Source organism: Hyperolius riggenbachi, chromosome 3, assembly GCF_040937935.1.
Source record: "Hyperolius riggenbachi isolate aHypRig1 chromosome 3, aHypRig1.pri, whole genome shotgun sequence".
Taxonomy (NCBI): Eukaryota; Metazoa; Chordata; class Amphibia; order Anura; family Hyperoliidae; genus Hyperolius; species Hyperolius riggenbachi.
This window is the reverse complement of record NC_090648.1, coordinates 224941317-224961247: the sequence shown is the minus strand read 5'-3', so window position 1 is coordinate 224961247 and position 19931 is coordinate 224941317. Positions and strand designations below refer to the sequence as shown.

Here is a 19931-nt window from a genome sequence, read left to right as displayed (position 1 = left end):
GCACCCAATATAAGTAGCCAGGTATAGGTGCCACAGTAAAGGTAGCCATGTATGGGTGCTCCAGTATAGGTAGCTAAGTATAGGTAACCAGGCATATGTGCCACCAATAAAAGTATCCAGGTATAGGTCCCCCAGTATAGGTAGCCAGGTATATGTGCCACAGTAAAGGTAGCCATGTATAGGTGCTTCAGTATAGGCAGCTAAGTATAGGGGCCACCAATAAAGGTATTTAGGTATAGCCCCCACCCCCGTATAGGTAGCTAGGTATATGTGCCACCAATGTAGGTAGCCAGATATAGGTTAGCAGGGTATAGGTGTCCCCAGCCTAAGTTAGCAATCTATAGCTGTCCCTGCTAAAGGTATCTATCTATAGATACTATGGTACAGGTTCCCCCCAGGCCCTGAACCACCCCGCTGCAGAAATCCCCAGCGCAATTACTCACTAAGCCTCTCACCCACGGCGATCGCAGCTGCTCCAATCGCTGCATCCCCACCGTACACAGCCCAGGTCTTCACTGTATGAGCATTAGGAGCTGGCGTCATGAGGTCATCAACGTCATGACACTAGACGCTCCGTACAGAGAAGATCGGGGCTGTGTGCGGCGGGGATGCAACAATTGGAGCTGCTGCGATCGCCGCAGGTGAGCGGCTTGGTGAGTAATTGCGCTGGGGATTTCTGCAGGGGGGTTCAGGGCCTGGGGGGAACCTGTACCATAGTATCTATAGATAGATACCTTTAGCAGGGGTAGTTATAGATTGCTAACTTAGGCTGGGGGGAGAAAAAGCTACAGAAATTCTCATTAGTGGCATGCCCAACACTGTGTCGGGCATATAGCTTTTAGCTTTTTTTTTCCTTGCCCGACAAAGTGTCAGGGATACTGGTAAAGAGGCTAAAGGACTATTTTCCTTGTTGTTTTTTTATTTCATTTTAACTCTTTGTGGAAATTGGTAAGGGGTTTATTAGTATCCCTATAATTATTTCACCTGGGGAGGGGGCAGGCATCCAGGTGGGACCCCGAGATCCCAACATGACCCCCCCAGGGCATACACCCCCAAATCCTCCTGCGCACTGAAGGTGGGGAAGAGCCTCTTGACCATGGATTGGAAAAGGGATCTAGAGGGGAGGGGGAGGCTTTGCTGCACCTCTCTTCCAGAGTTCCCCCATACCATGGACCATTTGGGTTGATATAGATCAGGCTGTGGAGCCCCACGTGGCCCACACTCTGCATTCTGGCGATCCCAGCCTGCATGAGTGACAAGGGGTTAAAGCGGCTTTGGAGGGGGAACACCATTAACAAAAAAAAACTGTTGATAGTCCAAACAATAGGTATAGTTTCCAGGGATCCTCATACAGCAATATTGTGGTTGTACATCGATCCCTTGCAAAAGCATTGCCGAATTCCACCGGGTTTCCAGGTGGTCGTTACACACTGTATATTAACCATCTGGATACCCCGGCATTAAATTCACCGCTCTTTGTTTTGATATACCGTATTTTTCAGAATATAAGACGCACTTTTTCTTCCCCAAAAATGAGGGGGAAAAGTGGGTGCGTCTTATATTACAAAGATGCGGTAAATGTGGCCCCGGAATATACTTACCGGATCCTGTTGCCGCGATCCTCTCCTCCTCTTCTGGCTCTCTTCATCCCAGGACGTCTTGTCATGCATTGTGAACGTCTTCAGAGCCCCAGCTGGACGCGCTCCTCTTCACTGCAGTCTTCGTATAGACTGCTGCCTTTTGGTATACATGTGCTGCCGCCGCCATCCTTGCTAGTTACAGCGTCCTTCCTAGACGTCCTCCCTAGTTACAGCGTCCTCCCCGACGTCCTCCCTAGTTACAGCGTCCTCCCCTGACGTCCTTCCTAGTTACAGTGCCTCTGACGTCACGCGCACATGTGCGCCGCAGATCAACCAGCAGAGGGCACTGTAACTAGGGAGGACGTCGGGGAAGGACGCTGTAACTATCGAGGACGTCAGGGAAGGACGCTGTAACTAGGGAGGGCGTCGGGTGAGTACGCCGTAACTAGGAAAGATGGCGGCGGCAGCACATGTATATCGCAAGGCTGCAGTCTATACTAAGACTGCAGCGAAGAGGACCGCTGGCAGCTGGGGCTCTGAAGACGTTCACAATGCATGACAAGACGTCCTGGGATGAAGAGAGGAGACTGCAGCTGAAGAGGAGCGCCGCAGCTTGGACCCTGAAGACTTGCATCCTGAATGACGAGCGCCCTCTGATGAAGAAAGCCAGATGGGTGAGCAGAGGATCGTGGCGACAGGATCAGGTGAGATGTTTCATCAGGGTTTAGCTAGTGTAGTGTATTTGGTGGTGGCAGAAGGGGTTGGTTAGTGTAGTGTAGTGTAGTGTAGTGTAGTCAGTGGCGTTCCTACCGTCAAGCGGCAGGGGCGGCCCGCACCGGGTGTCTTGATGCTTAGGGGGTGACACCGGGAGTCCTGTGTTGCCGCCCCTGCCGCTGCAGTCAGTGCACATGTTGTGCAAATTTGGGATTTTACACCCCCCCCGTGGCCGTCCCCGCTGACAACCTATGTGTGTCGTCCCCCCCCCCCGGGGCCTTCCCCGGTGACAGGCAGGACTCAGGAGCAGCCCAGCTTCAGACCTCCGACCAGCCGGCGACCAGTATGCGGGCGCTAGGACCCAGCGGACACCGCACTGATATGCGGAAGTGACATCACTTCCGCATATACGGCTTGGTGTTCACTGAGTTCGGTGCGCCCGCATACTGGTCGCCGGCTGATACTGAGGTCTGAAGCTGGGCTGCTCCTGCCTGTCACCGGGGAAGGCCTGTGAGGTGAGGTGAGGTGAGGGGGGGGGGGGGTAGGTTGTCAGCGGGGACGGCCACGGGGGGTGTAAAATCCCAAATTTGCACAATGAGTGAAGGGCACCTGTCACTATCTAACCTGGGGGGGATCCCTATTACTATCTAACCTAGGGGGTCCCTGTCACTAACTGGGGGTCGCTGTCACTATCTTACCTGGGGCAGTGGGGGGTCCCTGTCACTATCTAACCTGGGGTGTCCCTGTCACTATCTAACCTGGGGTGTCCCTGTCACTATCTAACCTGGGGTGTCCCTGTCACTATCTAACCTGGGGGGTCCCTGTCACTATCTAACCTGGGGGGTCCCTGTCACTAACCTGGGTGTCGCTGTCACTATCTAACCTGGGGGGGTCCCTGTCACTATCTAACCTGGGGGGGTCCCTGTCACTATCTAACCTGGGGGGGTCCCAGTCACTAACTAACCTGGGGGTCGCTGTCACTATCTAACCTGGGGGTCGCTGTCACTATCTAACCTGGGGGTCGCTGTCACTATCTAACCTGGGGGGGTCCCTGTCACTATCTAACTGGGGGTCGCAGTCACTAACTAACCTGGGGGTCGCTGTCACTATCTAACCTGGGGGGTCCCTGTCACTATCTAACTGGGGGTCGCTGTCACTAACTAACCTGGGGGTCGCTGTCACTATCTAACCTGGGGGGTCGCTGTCACTATCTAACCTGGGGGGTCGCTGTCACTATCTAACCTGGGGGGTCGCTGTCACTATCTAACCTGGGGGGTCCCTGTCACTATCTAACCTGGGGGGTCGCTGTCACTATCTAACCTGGGGGGTCGCTGTCACTATCTAACCTGGGGGGTCCCTGTCACTATCTAAACGGGGGTCGCTGTCACTAACCTGGGGGTCGCTGTCACTAACCTGGGGGGTCCCTGTCACTGCCTAACCTGGGGGGTCCCTGTCACTGCCTAACCTGGGGGGTCCCTGTCACTGCCTAACCTGGGGTTTCCTGTCACTATCTAACCTGGGGGTCGCTGTCACTATCTAACCTGGGGGTCACTGTCACTATCTAACCTGGGGGTCACTGTCACTATCTAACCTGGGGGTCACTGTCACTATCTAACCTGGGGGGGTCGCTGTCTAACCTGGGGGGGTCGCTGTCTAACCTGGGGGGGTCGCTGTCTAACCTGGGGGGGTCGCTGTCTAACCTGGGGGGGGGGTCGCTGTCTAACCTGGGGGGGGGTCGCTGTCTAACCTGGGGGGTCGCTGTCGCTATCTAAACTGGGGGTCCCTGTCACTATCTAGAATTCAAATATACCAGCACTCCAGCTTTCTCAAAGAATCACGCTCTTTTATTGATATTGGTAACCACACACGCCTTGAGAAAGGGGGACCCTGCGAGGCCCCGAAACAATTGTCGGTCATTTCTGTGGATATGTTAGCTCAATAAAAGAGCGTGATTCTTTGAGAACGCTGGAGTGCTGGTATATTTGAATTCTGGACTTATACTTTGGTGGTTTGCCTATACCACAATACCAAGCACCCTACCTAAGATGGTGTGCCCAGTCACAACTTTTCCTGTTCCTGTCACTATCTAAACTGGGGGTTCATGTCACTACACAAACTGGGGGGCACCAGTCACTAGCTGAACTGGGGGGCACCAGTCACTAGCTAAACTGGGGGGCACCTGTCACTAGCTGAACTGGGGGGCACCTGTCACTACCTAAACTGGGGGGCACCTGTCACTACCTAAACTGGGGGGTACCTGTCACTACCTAAACTGGGGGGTACCTGTCACTAACTGAACTGGGGGGCTCCAGTCACTAATTGAGCTGGGGGGCTCCTGTAACTACTTAAACTGGGGGGCTCCTGGCACTACCTAAACTGTGGGGCACCTCTCACTACCTAAACTATCTATGCCAGCCAGCCCAACATAACCACCAGCCAACCAGCCCAGAATCACTGGCAAAAAGGCCACAGCATCACCACCAGTCAGGCCAGCATTTACTTCAACCAGCCAGTCCAGCCACAGCATCACCGCCAGCCAGCCCAGCCACAGCATCACCGCCAGTCAGGCCACAGCATCACTGCCAGGCCTTTCAGCTCACACATCATCGCCAATCCAGACAAAAATAGTATTGCCAGCCAGGCACAGCAGCCAGTAGAGGAGAATTCAGAAGCCAGGTGAGAGGTGTCTACCATATTAATGGGGCATTTTGCCTATTATTTGAAATGCTGTCTATTTATGTGCCTCATGACTGCTGAATTTGTCTTGTTGGTGGCCTCATGGTTACTGGATTTGTCTTTTTGGGGGCCTCATGATTTGTTGTGGGCCTCAAGATTGCTGAATTTGTCTTGCTGGGGGCCTCATGATTGCTGAATTTGTCTTGTTGGGGGACTCATAATTTATTGGGGGCCTCATGATTGCTGAATTTGACTTGTTGGGGGCCTCAAGATTGCTGAATTTGTCTTGTTGGGGGCCTCATGATTTGTTGGGGGCCTCAAGATTGCTGAATTTGTCTTGTTGGGGGCCTCATGATTGCTAACTGCGAGACTATGGGAAAAGCGGAATCAACCTCATATGAGACAATAGCATTGAGGCCTGGAACCCACTGAAAACCGCAAACGCAAAACGCAACCGCTAGCGTTTTGTCTGAGCGGTTTGCAAGCGGATTCATGCGCGTTTTTGGTCGTGTTTTGCAACATTGTATTTTTTTCCCCAGCGGGTGCCTAGCGTTTTGCGTTTTGCGTTTTTATCCTGATTGGTCCTGTGAATTATTTTTCATTTTGTTACAGTGTGCTGAACCGCAAAACGCTAGCAAAACCGCTCAGTTTAGGTTTTGCTGAGCGTTTCCGCTAGCGGTTCAATACTTTACATTGAAGCGCTAACGCTCCCAAAATGCTGCATGTCCTGCGTTTGCGTTTCTGAGAAACGCAAACGCTCCTGTGGAAGTTACCCCATCCATTAACATTAGCCCAGCGTTTTGGCAAACTGCTAGCGTATCGCAGTGCTGCCAAAACGCTGCCAAAAGCGCTCCTGTGGGTTCCAGCCCTAAAGGAGTTATCCGGGCAGTTTTAATAAAATTAACCGGGGGCTTCCTCCAGCCCCAAGCTCCCAGGACCTCCCTCGCCGCATCTCTGCTCTCAGCCGTTCGCCGGAGCTCCGACCCGGTCCCCGGCGATGATGTCAGAGCGACCTGGAGGTTGCTCTGTACTGCGCCTGCGCGATCGGCGCTGTCAATCACCGCCACGTGGGCCGGAGCGGACTGCGCAGGTGGTAGTAGTTCTTAGCCTCCGGCGAACGGCTGAGAGCAGAGATGCGGCGAGGGAGGTCCTGGGAGCTTGGGGCGTTCATTTTATTAAAACTGCCCGGATAACTCCTTTAAACCTACTTTTTTTTTTTTTTTTTTTTTAGCTTTTTAAAACAGAAAATAAAACTGGGGGGGGTTTTAAAAAAAAAAAAAAAATACATTTTTCAGGAGTAGGATGGATGAAATTGTTTATCTTCACAGTTTATTTTCAACTTGGATTTTCCATAATGTTCATGTATGAGTTAAAATGTTTGTATTTAGTTTAAATTGCTGTTGGCACTTTGCGATAGATAAGTGACTTTTCGCCACCACTGTCCTAATCTAATGTCCCACCATTCCTAAGTTCATGTAAACTAGTCTCCACCCGTGACCACACCCACATTTTGGTCTATGACCACACACATTTTTTGCGCAACGTAGCCCCAATTACGGGGGGGGGGGCAGGGCTGTGGAGTCTGAGTCGAAGAGTCGGAGTCTGGGCAATTTTGGGCACCTGGAGTTGGAGTTGGAGTCGGAGTCGTTGATTTCATAAACTGAGGAGTCGGGTGATTTTGGTACAAAATCCACAGCCCTGTTAAGTATTAAGACTAAGGAGTCGGAGTTGAAGCTATTTTGGGTACCCGGAGTCGGAGTTGGAGTCGTGGTTTCATAAACTGAGGAGTCGGAAGATTTTTGTACCGACTCCACAGCCCGGGGGGGGGGGGGGGGGGGGGTGACTGTGGATAACCAGCACCGGGTGCCAAATACCCTAGGTACGCCACTGAGTGTAGTGTAGTGTAGTGTAGTAGGTGGTTACAGCAGGAGGGGTTAGTTAGTGAAGTGTAGTGTAGTGGGGGCAGCAGGGGTAAGTGAAGTGAAGTGTAGTGTGATGTAGATGGGCAGTGTAGCTTAGGTCAGTGTGGTGTAGATGGGCAGTGTAGTTTAGGGAGAAAAGGTCCATAAGACGCCCCTGCACCATAGACGCACCTAGGATTCGTTTTTTTTTTCCTCTGATTTTTGCCCCCTAAACCTAGGTGCGTCTTATATGCCGGAGCGTCTTATATTCCGAAAAATACGGGTATGTAAATTTACACTACCGATGGGTTGATATATTATATGTCATTTAACTAAATTTAATGGATGTAACTTGAAAATCAATTTTCTCCAAAACAACAATGTCTCTTTGAAAGATTCCCTTGTCCCCACTGTTCTCCTTAACATACCCTGCAAATGTGGTGATTTTAGCATATATGGGGGGCTTTGCTATTAAAGTCGGCGGCCATTGGCATCAATGTTGAAGGCAACACAAACTTTTGGGAATAATTGCTCTCTAATATATGAATGGCGAATGAACGTTTGTTCACCACAAACTGTCCACCACTAAACAGCACTAAATGGGGTAGCAGAAGGCAGAGCTGCTACTGCTGTTATCAGCAGCCTCCAGATCCCCATTACCTACTCAAGGGTGACTACAGATGCATTTTCCACATTACCAGTCAAAATAAATAATGTGAGACATATTGCCAATCTAAGCAGGGCCGACCGGGGATAAAATGATTGGATGCATAGAGGAGCTGCACAGAGGCATAGCCTGTTTCAATTCAGCCATGCATAGCACAAGATTTCAGGTTGCACAATTTCATCAGGTGCGTGTGTGTGTGTGTGTGGGGGGGGGGGGGTGCAAAGCTTGTAGAGTTGCATAAAATACTTAGCTCCCCTCTTTGCCCCCTCCCCAGGGGCGTAGCAATAAGGGTTGCAGAGGTAGCGACCGCATCGGGGCCCTTGGGTCATAGGGGCCCTGAGGAGGCCCTCCCTCAAGCAAAATATTAGCTCTCTATTGGTCCTGTGCTGGTAATAATCACTTGTATCGGTGCTTTAAATAGTAGTAATCATTAACAAACTGCTCCCCATCCCCTACTTGCACCTCTGACACTGTAGTTGTCCTTGGCAGGTTTTGGTGCACCATATTAATTGTTATATATAGAGTGCTTGGGGGGTCCCATGTAAAACTTGCACCGGGGCCCATAGCTCCTTAGCTACACCACTGCCCCTCCCCCTCCCCTTCATCCATGTGCTATTCACTGGCAGCTGCCTGGGACACATGGACTACAGCGTGCATGACCCCCGTGACATCACGGACAGATGTCACTCGCAAGGGGAAAATATGGCGGCCACGCTGAGCATCCTTACAGTGCTACACCCGGGTACGTATGTCCCCCCTTGCTCCTCATAGCTACACCTCTGCAAACATATGGCCTTTGAGGACTGGATTTGGACATGCCTGATTTACACCCTTCCAAATACTATCTATCGCTAACCTTACTTCTCTGTATCCCTACCTGTCCTGCTATCATGCTGATACTTTCAGGCTTGCTGTAATATGAAAATACACGTTGTGCTCCCAAAAGTAACAGTGCTCCCAAAAATGAAAAGATTCTAAATCAATTAGTGCAGATTTTTAATGCTACATAAGGGCATTTCGTCCATAATTATAATTTCAGCGTTATAGCCCTGGGTCCGACTATTCACAATTACTATTTGTAGTTGTGCCTACTGTTACACACACACACACACACACACACACACACACACACACACACACACACACACACACACACACACACACACACACACACACACACACACACACACACACACACACTAAAGATAATGTAACTATAATCCATGGAAAACTGAAAGCAAATACAGAAGCTGGCATGAGTGTGCTACTGTAGCAATCTGAAACAATACAATACAATAGTAAAAAAACATCTTTACTTAACCTCTAACAGGACAGCCATCCACATAAATATAAAGGCCAGTGTGGATTTTTTTTTTTTTTTTTTTTACAATTAATAGATCGGTTTAATTAAATCATTGCAGGATGTGGAGCGTTCCTAATTGTATTTACATATTCACAAGAGCACAATGCTAATTTTCCTGGCATAATTTTAGGAAGGTATTGGACTGAAATGACCTTCTTAACTATACAGCACAGCACAAAACAATCCCTGCAATGCACTTTTCTGCTTCAGTGAACTTCAGCCAGTCTCTTATTCCCAGTTATGTGGCAATACTATTCTCTCTCGAATTATGAACGTGGATGCTTTTAACACGATCATATGTCTTTAGTGCTGCCATGATAACAAAACAATAGATACACTAATAGTAAGACATCATATACAAGTACTAGAGAGAAAAAGCCCTCTATGCATTTGGAGATACTGTGTGTATCTACTCGTATTGCAGACTGCTGCACAAAGTTTAATCCTCCTCATACCGTACATAGCGCTGGCAGGATGGTCCTCAGCAGAAAGACTTGAGCTTTATCCCTCTGCATTGATGTAATATAGGAGAAATTACTCACAGTCACACAGGAGGAGAGCGGAGAGCAGCAGAAGTCGGCTCACATTCCCCATGGTATGTGCAGCTGCTGGAGCGTCCTGTAGTCTGGCTGTGGGCTGGGTGGCCGTGTGATGATCAGGCTGCTGGAGGAGGGAGGGCAGGAAGAGGACAGGTCAGGTACCACCAGGGCAGGCAGGTGGACAGTCAGGGATGCAGGCAGCGCCGAGGATCATACAGCAGATGCTAAAGTTTGCTTAGTGCGGGAATGGAGCACACAGGAGCAGGGAGGGGAGAGCTGACTGGAGGAGGAATGTCAGCCACGTGCAGGTAAGTTGTTTCTTACAAGAAAGTTGTGGCTTAGTGGCTACTTGTGAGGCAGATAGGATAGGAAGACTTGTGGGGCAGATGGGATGAAGTGGACGAGCAGCAATGTGGAGAAGCGATGAAGCAGGAAAGAGAAGCAGCACAAGTTGGAGGAACACAAGAGGGCTATGCAGTAATAACTCTCTTTATATTCTATAGGTATATGGTCAAACAATAGTGCATACAGTGTGTGTGGCCATAATGGTCTATTGGGACAGCAGAGCAATTTAGCACTATATTTTAATGGTCTGGAGGCTGCACGGTCCTCCATGTCTGCTGCACATTATTAGCTGTAAAACATGTAATGGTAAAAGGCAGGCTGCCTGTGAGCAATCTTATCAAGGTTTAATAGTGCATAGCTACCAGCATTTAAAAAAGCATTTTCTTGGACTCATTACTGGTGGGTTGGATAACATATGAACAAGTATAGAGTGTTCTCTTTATGCTAATGGAATACATCCACATAATGAACATATAAATTGTGTTGATAGATAGATACACACATACTGATAGACATACAGACAGACACATACTTATATGGTATGGTTTATGGAGGGTTCTATTAGCGTGCAAGCAGTAGAACACTCACAACAGGGATTAACCTTGCCATGCTATTACTGTGCCAGGTTTTCATTTGTAGTCCTTGGCTCCTTGGCCCCTGTAAAATGAAGGTTGTAAGAATACTTTATGTTTGCGTTTATAATGCTGAGCTGAACACTAGTCTTATCTGAACTCCAGAGGAATCCTCTCTGTTGCCAGGTACTGTCCACATGACATGATCCTCCTAGACCCATGTGCAGATCACTAATATTTGGGCTCAGGGGGGTCGGTTACAATGGTACCATGGTCCTCCTCTAGAATTACCTCCTCACATTCACGTTTACAAGATTTTGCAGGTGTTTCACCCCTCCTCTGGAATGCCCTCCCCCATCACATCTGTCACTCGCCAACCTTTGTTACCTTTAAATTAAATGCTCTCTAAAAACTCATTTGTTCCGACAAGCATATGTGCTACCTTAGGCCACTTCCCTTTGTCCTAAGACCAAATTGCACTCCTACTATGTATCCTAAATCACACTGCCTCTATATATTTGTTGTATACTACCCCTCCTCTTGTCCCCCCCCCCCCCCCCTTCACATTCCCTTTAGATTGTAAGCCCTCAAGAGCAGGGCTCTCTCCCCCTTTTGTGTCTTGAAAATTATTATACATTTTATTTATCATGTTACTTTTATCACTGTCATTACCAATTCTGTATTCTGTATTTTGTATCATTTTTGTATTTTGTCACTATGTTTCTTGTGTATGTACACCATTGTCTGTATTATGTACCCCATGTTCGTTTCTTACTTTGTACAGCGTCACAGAATATGGCCCGGTGCACACCAAACCCCGCTAGCAGATCCGCAAAATGCTAGCAGATTTTGAAACGCTTTTTCTTATTTTTCTATGGCGTTTTGCTAGCGTTTTGCGGATTGCTGCAGCGGATTTCAGTATAGTAGATTTCATATATTGTTACAGTAAAGCTGTTACTGAACAGCTTCTGTAACAAAAACGCTGGCAAAACCGCTCTGAACAGGCGTTTTTCAGAGCGGTTTGCGTTTTTCCTATACTTAACATTGAGGCAGAAACGCATCCACAATCCAAAAAATGCCTCACCCCGGCATTTTTCGTTTCTGCAAAACGCCTCCTGCTCTGGTGTGCACCACCCCATTGAGATACATTGACCAAGCGGATCCGCAGCCGCAAGCGGCTGCAGAAACGCTGAAAAAGCCGCTCGGTGTGCACCAGCCCTATGTTGGTGCTTTATAAATCAATAATAATAATACCAGCATGTGACATCACATCATACCACATTCGCATCTAAAAAATAGGATGTGGTGTGTAAAATGTAAAAACAAAACATATATAAATATACTGTATATACCCTGTATTTAACTGAAAACAGTATAAAGATAACATAAATTGTGTTGAAGCTGAGTAAGTTCATTCCTATTTTAAATTTAATGCCAGCAACAAAAAAAGTTGGGACAGGAGGAACTGAGCAGAGCAATCTCTGTCATTTTGAAAGTGAAATATTGCCCCATTTTTGTCTTATGTGGGATTTCACTTTTTCAACAGTTCAGGTGAAGCAGATAATATTTGCGTTAGTAAATTTGAGTGTGGCTATATCATATATTCATTTACCAGTTGCAGATTATCGTAGGCGCTGGCTGCTAAATTTGGCTTGATGCTATATCGATAATCACTGATTACATTAACAGTAATGATTGCAGTGGTTTTAGTGTCAGGTGTACATAGGGTGGGGGTTAGTGTTAGGCATAGCTAGGAGGGAGGTTAGTATTAGACATAGGTAGTAGTAAGATTAGTGTTACGTGTAGGTAGGGGAGAGGTTAGTGTTAGGGGTAGGTAGGGGGAGGTTACTGTTAGACGTAGGTGGGGGGAGGTTAGTGTTAGGCATAGGTAGGAGGGAGGTTAGTATTAGGCGTAGGTAGTGGTGAGATTAGTGTTACGTGTAGGTAGGGGAGAGGTTAGTGTTAGGGGTAGGTACGGGGAGGTTACTGTTAGACGTAGGTGGGGGGAGGTTAGTGTTAGGCATAGGTAGGAGGGAGGTTAGTATTAGGCGTAGGTAGTGGTGAGATTAGTGTTACGTGTAGGTAGGGGAGAGGTTAGTGTTAGGGGTAGGTACGGGGAGGTTACTGTTATACGTAGGTGGGGGGAGGTTAGTGTTAGGCATAGGTAGGAGGGAGGTTAGTATTAGGCGTAGGTAGGGGGGAGGCTAGTGTTATGCATAGCTTGGAGGGAGGTTAGTATTAGACATAGGTAGTGGTGAGATTAGTGTTACGTGTAGGTAGGGGAGAGGTTAGTGTTAGGGGAAGGTAGCGGGAGGTTACTGTTAGACGTGGGTGGGGGGAGGTTAGTGTTAGGCATAGGTAGGAGGGAGGTTAGTATTAGGCGTAGGTAGGGGGGAGGCTAGTGTTAAGTGTAGAAAGGGGAGAAGTTAGTGTTAGGCATAAGTAGGGGGAGGGTAGCATTGGGCATAGATGCAGGGAAGGTTAGAGTAAGAATAAGAAAATAAACGACGATAGTAAAATATAAGTAATACTACTGATGTTCTACTATGCATAGCAGAAGACAGTAGAATATCAGTAAAATTACCCATATTCTACTGTTGGTAATATTTCATGCCCATTATATTATTATATTATATTATCATGCCCATAATATTTCATGCACATCACAGAGTTTTTAAAGACATGCCAGTTCATGGTTTCTTCCATATCATGTTTAGTTTAATAGGGCCTAACATAGTAAAGCTAACTCTTTTACCACAGAGCTGTGCTGTAATGTATACAGAATTTAGTTTGCCAGCATATACTGCTTCAAAACCTTTGTATACTGTTCTGCACTAATAGTGCACCCCCACAACATTATGGATGCTGGCTTTTGAATTGTGCACTGATAACAAGCTGGATGGTCCCGGAGAGCATGGTTTCCTTGATTTCCCAGAAGGAATTCAAAATTTGATTTGTCAGAACACAAGACAGTTCTCCTCTTTGACTCAGTGCTTCTTAAAGCACAACTGCAGCAGGAGGTATGTGAAGGCTGCCATATGTGAAGGCTGCCATATGTGTTTCCTTTTAAACAATTCCAGTTGCCTGACGGCTTTGCTGATCTATTTGGCTGCAGTAGCAGAAACATGAAATTATATCATCATGCATATCCAGGATCACCAGGATAGACAGGCAACTGGCATTGCTTAAAAGGAAATAAATATGGCAACCTCCCTGTACCTCTTGTTACAGATGTCCTTTAAAGTAAACCTGTGAGTTTATTTTGGAGCACAAACAGATACTTACCTCAGCAGGGGGAAGCCTCTGGAGGCTTCCCCCATCTTCCTCCACCAAGCTGTTCAAGAGCAGGGACCCTAGCCCTAGTGAGTCCGTGTTACTTCGCATGTGCAAGCCATCAACAAGCAGCTTTTTGGGGGTCCCAGCATGGAATGGGCTAGTGAAAGGAGGAAGGGGAAGCCTCTGGAGGGCACTTTTTTCCCTACAGGTACACTTTAAATTAACTTAGATTCAGAGAAGGCAGTAGTATTCCTGGGTCATATTTACACATGTTTTTTGTTTGCATGATAGAGCTTTAACATGGCTTTGTGGATGAATTAACAAACTGTGTATTACAAACAGTGGATTTAAAAAGTGTTTCTGAGCTCATGCAGTGATTTCCCTTATAAAATCTTGCTGTTTTTAATGCAGCGCCGTCTGTGGGCTTGAAGGTCATGACCATCCAATACTGGCTTTTGGCCTTTTCCCTTGCATACAGAGATTTCTTTGGTTATTCGGCTTCTTTGAAACTATTAATGATATTATGTACTTTAGATCAGTGTTTCTCTTTAGGTAAATTATGGCACCATCACATTTTGTCACCCCCACCCCACATATAGCTGTATTAGGGTAGCCTTTGTCCCTTCCCATTAGAAGCAGCATTTGTTCTCACCCAGCCCTCGGATAGCAGCATTGGGTGACCTTTGACTCCTCCCCCCATAGCAGTGTTAGGGTAGCCTTTGTCTTCCCCATCACTGTATACAGCAAGCAGCAGTACGGTAGCCTTTTCCAACCCCCCCTTCCCAGCAGGGTAGTCTTTGTCACTCATAGTCCTTACTTAACGTATCCTTTTCCTCTCCCAGGTAGCGAGAGACACCTCTGTGGGGAGCCGCAGGGCAATATACCAATACAAATATACAGCTATATGTAGATATAGGAAGTATTTCGAATGTTGAAACTTGGATAATTACTGTAAAAGTGGGTATCCTGAATAATGTACTGCATTCTGCTATATGTCACTGCAGTGCCTCTTTAAGTTACTCTCTGACTGAGCCTGACTAAGACTAGTGCCCTAGGCAGAGTAAGGGATTTAGGCCATTCTTACCTTCTAATTTATCTATTGACAAGGTGATCAGGCATGCTGAAAAATCTTCAGTGCATTATACTGCCACAGAAACAGTTTTGGCTTCTATATGTGAAAGATCACCCCCTTCCCCCATATCAAAAATAAGCAGACTGTGTGTGTCCTTCCAGAAACCAGAATTAAGCGGGCCATTTTCCAGGTGTCACAAGCTGCAAAGCAGCATCACTACGCTTGTGGCAGCCACGCTTAGATGTGACACAAGGTTGTTTTTTTACCACGCTGACATGTGCGTGGTTGCGAATGCTGACATTTGGCTACCATAAATTACAGCTGAAAGCTGCTAGGTGGTCGGAGATCAAGGCTGAACTGCATGGCAAGCAGACATTTCAGTTGTCCATGTGAAACAGGCCTTACCGCCTTCAGTAACAACAATCTGTATCAGCAGCAGCAGATCAAATGAGTATGTATGTCACAGATGTGGCACCTACTGTATGTAGCTGCAAGCTCTGCAAGAGCAACACTAATTCAGAACGGTGACCTCTAGCTTCAGAAGTCCTGACACCATTATGATAATTCCTTATCACAGCAATTATGTTTGTAATAATTAGAAAAAAAAAAACTTAAAAAAAGATGCTTCCTTTCAATGAGACTGTGCTCTTTCCGAGACTCATGCATCAGGAGAGTGCAGTCTTACACCACCCACGTGTATCATATCTAGACTGATTCTCATCTGTGTCTTTCCAAGTCTAAATAGGAATCTAGGTCACTCCCAGTAGTGCTGCCCAAAGATCACTGAACGTGTAATGCTCATGCAGGGAAGGTTCACACGGCCTGAATTTCTTGGTATCGGACGTCATCATTTGCACATGCTAGTATAGGGCATAATTGGCTTTAAAGTGAACCTGGGTCCAAATGATGAGAAGTAAATCAAACCCATGAGAACATTATACAGGTTTCTTGTGACTTAGGGCCCTTTTCCACTGTAAAACGCAAAACAAGCGTGATGCAATTTTTTAAAAGAGTTTTCACTTGTGATTCAGGAATCAGCAGGTTTAGCACAAGCAAAATCATTATCAGAATCCGGCAAGTATGTGATTGCATTTCTAACAAAATCGAAATGCCTTAATGGAAATGGTATTACGCTATTCCTATTTTACAATGCCTACTTATGCAATTGGCAAATCACATGTGTTTTGCTATTCTGATTGGATCGCTGCTGGTGGATAAGGGCCCTTATAAGGGATTTTTTTGTCCTCTTTTGGGACAAAATCCCCTTCCCTAATTCCTCTTCTTATGTCTTCCTTTTTGGCCTAATGTTTACATCTGTTTAAAGATATGTACTTAATAGTGTTGGGTATAATGACTCGTAATGTATGAGTAATCGTAATTATGAGCTATAATTACACACTACTCCATTGTGGTTGAAGTTCGTAATACCTGCAATTACAAATTATGTCTACGAGTGCACTTGCAATTTCACTCATAATTAGGGGTATGAGTCATAATTACGATTACGAGTACATTACAGGGCATTTAAATAAAAAAATTTGGACTAATCAGAATGTCCATAGCAACCAATAGGAATGAGCTGAGCTCCGCGCCTTAGGGGAGAGCTTCCCTATATAAGGAAGGCGCCATTTTGGATTAACTCCTTACTGTGTAGAGAGGCTGTGTTGGAGAGAGCAGTGCTGTGTATTTGCAATTTACTATTGATTTGTGCTAATTTGAGACTAATTGTACCTGCAGTCATTAGCTAGTTGCTAACTTTTGGCAGCTGAGTCTACTGTTTTCCTCCTTATGCCTCCTACTGTAAATGTTTGTGTGCCATGTGCTTGCCCCCTCCCCCCTCCTAACTGTCTCCTGAGGGAACAGGAAGCCCTGTTTCCTTCAGGCAATGAGCATTGTGAGTTTACACACCTCTGTTTATGTCTTATTAAAGAGGAACTTTACCAAAAGATAGTAGTGGGGAGAAAAAATAAATCAATACATTGCAAAAAGGGACGTTAAAAATATAAGGTAGATCAAGAAATTATTGATACTCACCATGTCATTTGTTGATGTTTTTTGATCTACTGTGAGTCTGCAGGTTATCATATTTATTATTGGCAGATATGGAAAACAACAGACAGCACCAACTGCCATTATCTATAAACATACCCATTAACGATGCTAAAAGGTTGTGTTTTTTTATATATTCATATGCAAGAAGGGAGATACTTCTTGCCATGGCCTTGACATCATGTGCGAGGAGTTTGCCTACAATATCAGCTAATCAGCTATACAGATATCCCTGATTATCTATTTGAGAAAAGTTAAAGATTTCTTGTGGGAAAGAGGGTATCAACTACTGTTTGGGATGAATGAAGTTCAATCCTCGGCCTCAAGTTTCTCTTTAAATCTATACATGCATTTAACTTTTAAAAACATCTTCCAAGCAGGTTTGCTTTAAGGATAAGCAATTGTTAAGGTGCCCATACACCCATCGATTTCCCCATTCGATTTTGACAATAAAATTGATTGAAAGTGAAGCTCAGAGAGGATGGAAAATGTAGGTCGATTGGGGTCGGGGTGAGAACATTGCTAAATCGATGGTCCATAGCGTTGCACTGCGTCAGACAGTGCAAAGTTGCAGTTCGATTAATTTTCAATAAATTCCCCACTGATTTCTATTGGAAATTGATGTGCAGTATGTGGTAGGAATCAATTCCTTCGAAATCGTTTATTTTCAGAAAATAATGGATTGTTTCAGAACATTTGGCGCAAATCTATTACTGTATGGCCAGCTTAAAGGGACACTGGAAAGTAGGGTCCGCACCAATGTCTCCACAATCGATAAATCGATAAATTTATTCAGGACATATCCAGATACAAAAGGAAAAGCACTTGACTGTCTTGACGTATTGGACCTGGCTGCCTGTGTTCCTGCACTGTCTCGCATGGTACAGTGAAGCGGTATCCCCTGCTTGTCTTTTTAAAGGGACACTGTTGGGGGGTCGGGGGAAAAATGAGTTGAACTTACCCGGGGCTTCTAATGGTCCCCCGCAGACATCCTGTGCCCGTGCAGCCACTCACCGATGCTCCGGCCCCGCCTCCGGTTCATTTCTGGAATTTCAGACTTTAAAGTCTGAAAACCACTGCGCCTGCGTTGCCGTGTCCTCGATCCCGCTGATGTCACCAGGAGCATACTGCGCAGGCCCAGGGGGGCGGGGCCGTAGCATCGGTGAGTGGCTGCGCGGGTACAGGATGTCTGCGGGGGACCGTTAGAAGCCCTGGGTAAGTTCAACTCATTTTCCCCTGACCCCCCTACAGTATCCCTTCAAGGCTGTTCATTCAACAGTATGGGCAGTGGAGGAGCTAAGGAGCTATGGGCCACAGGGCAAGTTTTACATTCCGCCCCCCTTCCAAGCACTCTTTACATAACAATTGATACAGTGCACCAAAACCTGCAAAGGACAACCACAGTGTCAGAGGTGCAAGAGGGGGACAGTTTATTAGTGATCACTACTATTTAATAGAGTTGTCTCGAACCTCCGACTTTAGGTTCGCAAACCTCGAACACGAACATGCAAAAAAAGTTTGCGAACCAGCGAACTTTGCGAACCGCCATAGACTTCAATGGGCAGGCAAACTTTCAAAACTACAAACACTAATTATGGCCACAAAAGTGATGGAAAAGATGTTTCAAGGGGTCTAACACCTGGAGGGGGGCATGGCGGAGTGGGATACATATATAAAACTGTGTGCTATTACACAGGTGCAGTGAAAGGTATGCAGTGACTGGTATTACAAATGTGCAGCTGTCACACACACAGGTACAGTGAACAGGTATGCAGTGACTGCTATATAAAACTGCGTGCTGTCACACAGGTGCAGTGAAAGGTATGCACGGCATAGACTGGTATTACAAATGTGCAGCTGTCACACACACAGGTACAGTGAACAGGTATGCAGTGACTGCTATATAAAACTGCGTGCTGTCACACAGGTGTAGTGAAAGGTATGCACAGCACGGACTGGTATTACAAATGTGCAGCTGTCACACACACAGGTGCAGTGAAAAGGTAGGCACTGAATGTGCTGGGCCTGGCACAGTATAGCAATTAGCAAGGGCCAGCTGCGACAGACAGGGCTGTATATGCAAGTCAGTGGGCCACACAAAAAAAACAAAAACACATCACAAGAACATTAGCTCTCAAAAGAGCTGTTTTGGGGTGCTTTTTTAGCAATAAGTATTTTGCAAGGAGTAAGCTAACAAGCCTAACAAGAGCCTAACTAAGCTTTCCCTATGTCTCTGCAGCAACCTCTCCCTTCTCTCACTACTACAGCAGCAGACAGAGTGAGCAAGCTAACAAGCCTAACAAGAGCCTAACTAAGCTTTCCCTATGTCTCTGCAGCAATCTCTCCCTTCTCTCACTACTACAGCAGCAGACAGAGTGAGATCATGGCCGACGCTGCTGCCTTATATGGGGGGGGGGGGGCTCCAGGAGCCTGATTGGCTGCCATGTGTCTGCTGACGGTGATGTAGAGGGTCAAAGTTTAGCCAAATGATGTAGTATTGGGGCGGGTCGAACTTGCCATAAAGTTCGTGTTTTGACACGAACGTGAACCATCGATGTTCGCGCGAATACGTTCACGGCCGAACCGTTCGGGACAACTCTACTATTTAACCACTGCGGTTACAGACGGTATGTATACCTCCCGCAAGTCCTGCCCAGGGACGTAGATACTCGTCTATTGGGGCGAATGGCTGTCACGCAATCTGGTGCTTGCTCCCGCGCGTGTTCTCACCCGCCCATTAGTGGAGAGATCAATTAATGGGAGTTCCCATTCATTGATCTAAGTCCCAGTGTCAGTCATCACTGGCATCAATGAGATGCCTGCGGTCATTGTAACTAACACAGTAACACATATACGCGTTAGTTATAGCACACGGAAGAAAATGTGTGGGGACATCTTGTGGGCAAATAGTAAAATCACACCTATATACATTTAGTTTAGTAAAAAGACCTACACATACATTTAAAATTAACCGCTTACCTCCCACACTCTCCCATAGTTACCCTAATAAAACTATTAGGGTATATTACTGTTAATTTTGGAAATATGGGCTTGTAATTAGAGATGTTACGAACGGTTCCTGAACCGTTCGCCGGCGAACATCTCAAAATCTGTGGGCCTTCTACTACTTCCGGGTCGCAATGACCCGGAGTGGTACGCCTGCACTGCCCGGCGGAG

General features: G+C 46.6%; 1 protein-coding gene across 3 annotated transcripts in view; it reads right to left on the bottom strand.

The window, feature by feature from the left end:
* The window catches only part of CHRNB4 (cholinergic receptor nicotinic beta 4 subunit), a 71434-nt gene that overhangs the window by 32446 nt on the left and 19057 nt on the right, over window positions 1-19931 (bottom strand). For 2 of the 3 annotated variants that reach the window (XM_068272610.1, XM_068272611.1), the window contains exon 1: window positions 9444-9732. In XM_068272610.1, coding sequence (XP_068128711.1) covers window positions 9444-9495 — 52 coding nt within the window. In that variant the 5' untranslated portion in view covers window positions 9496-9732. Of the gene's footprint in view, window positions 1-9443; window positions 9733-19931 lie in introns of those variants that run through there. The other variant, XM_068272609.1, reaches the window with a different exon arrangement.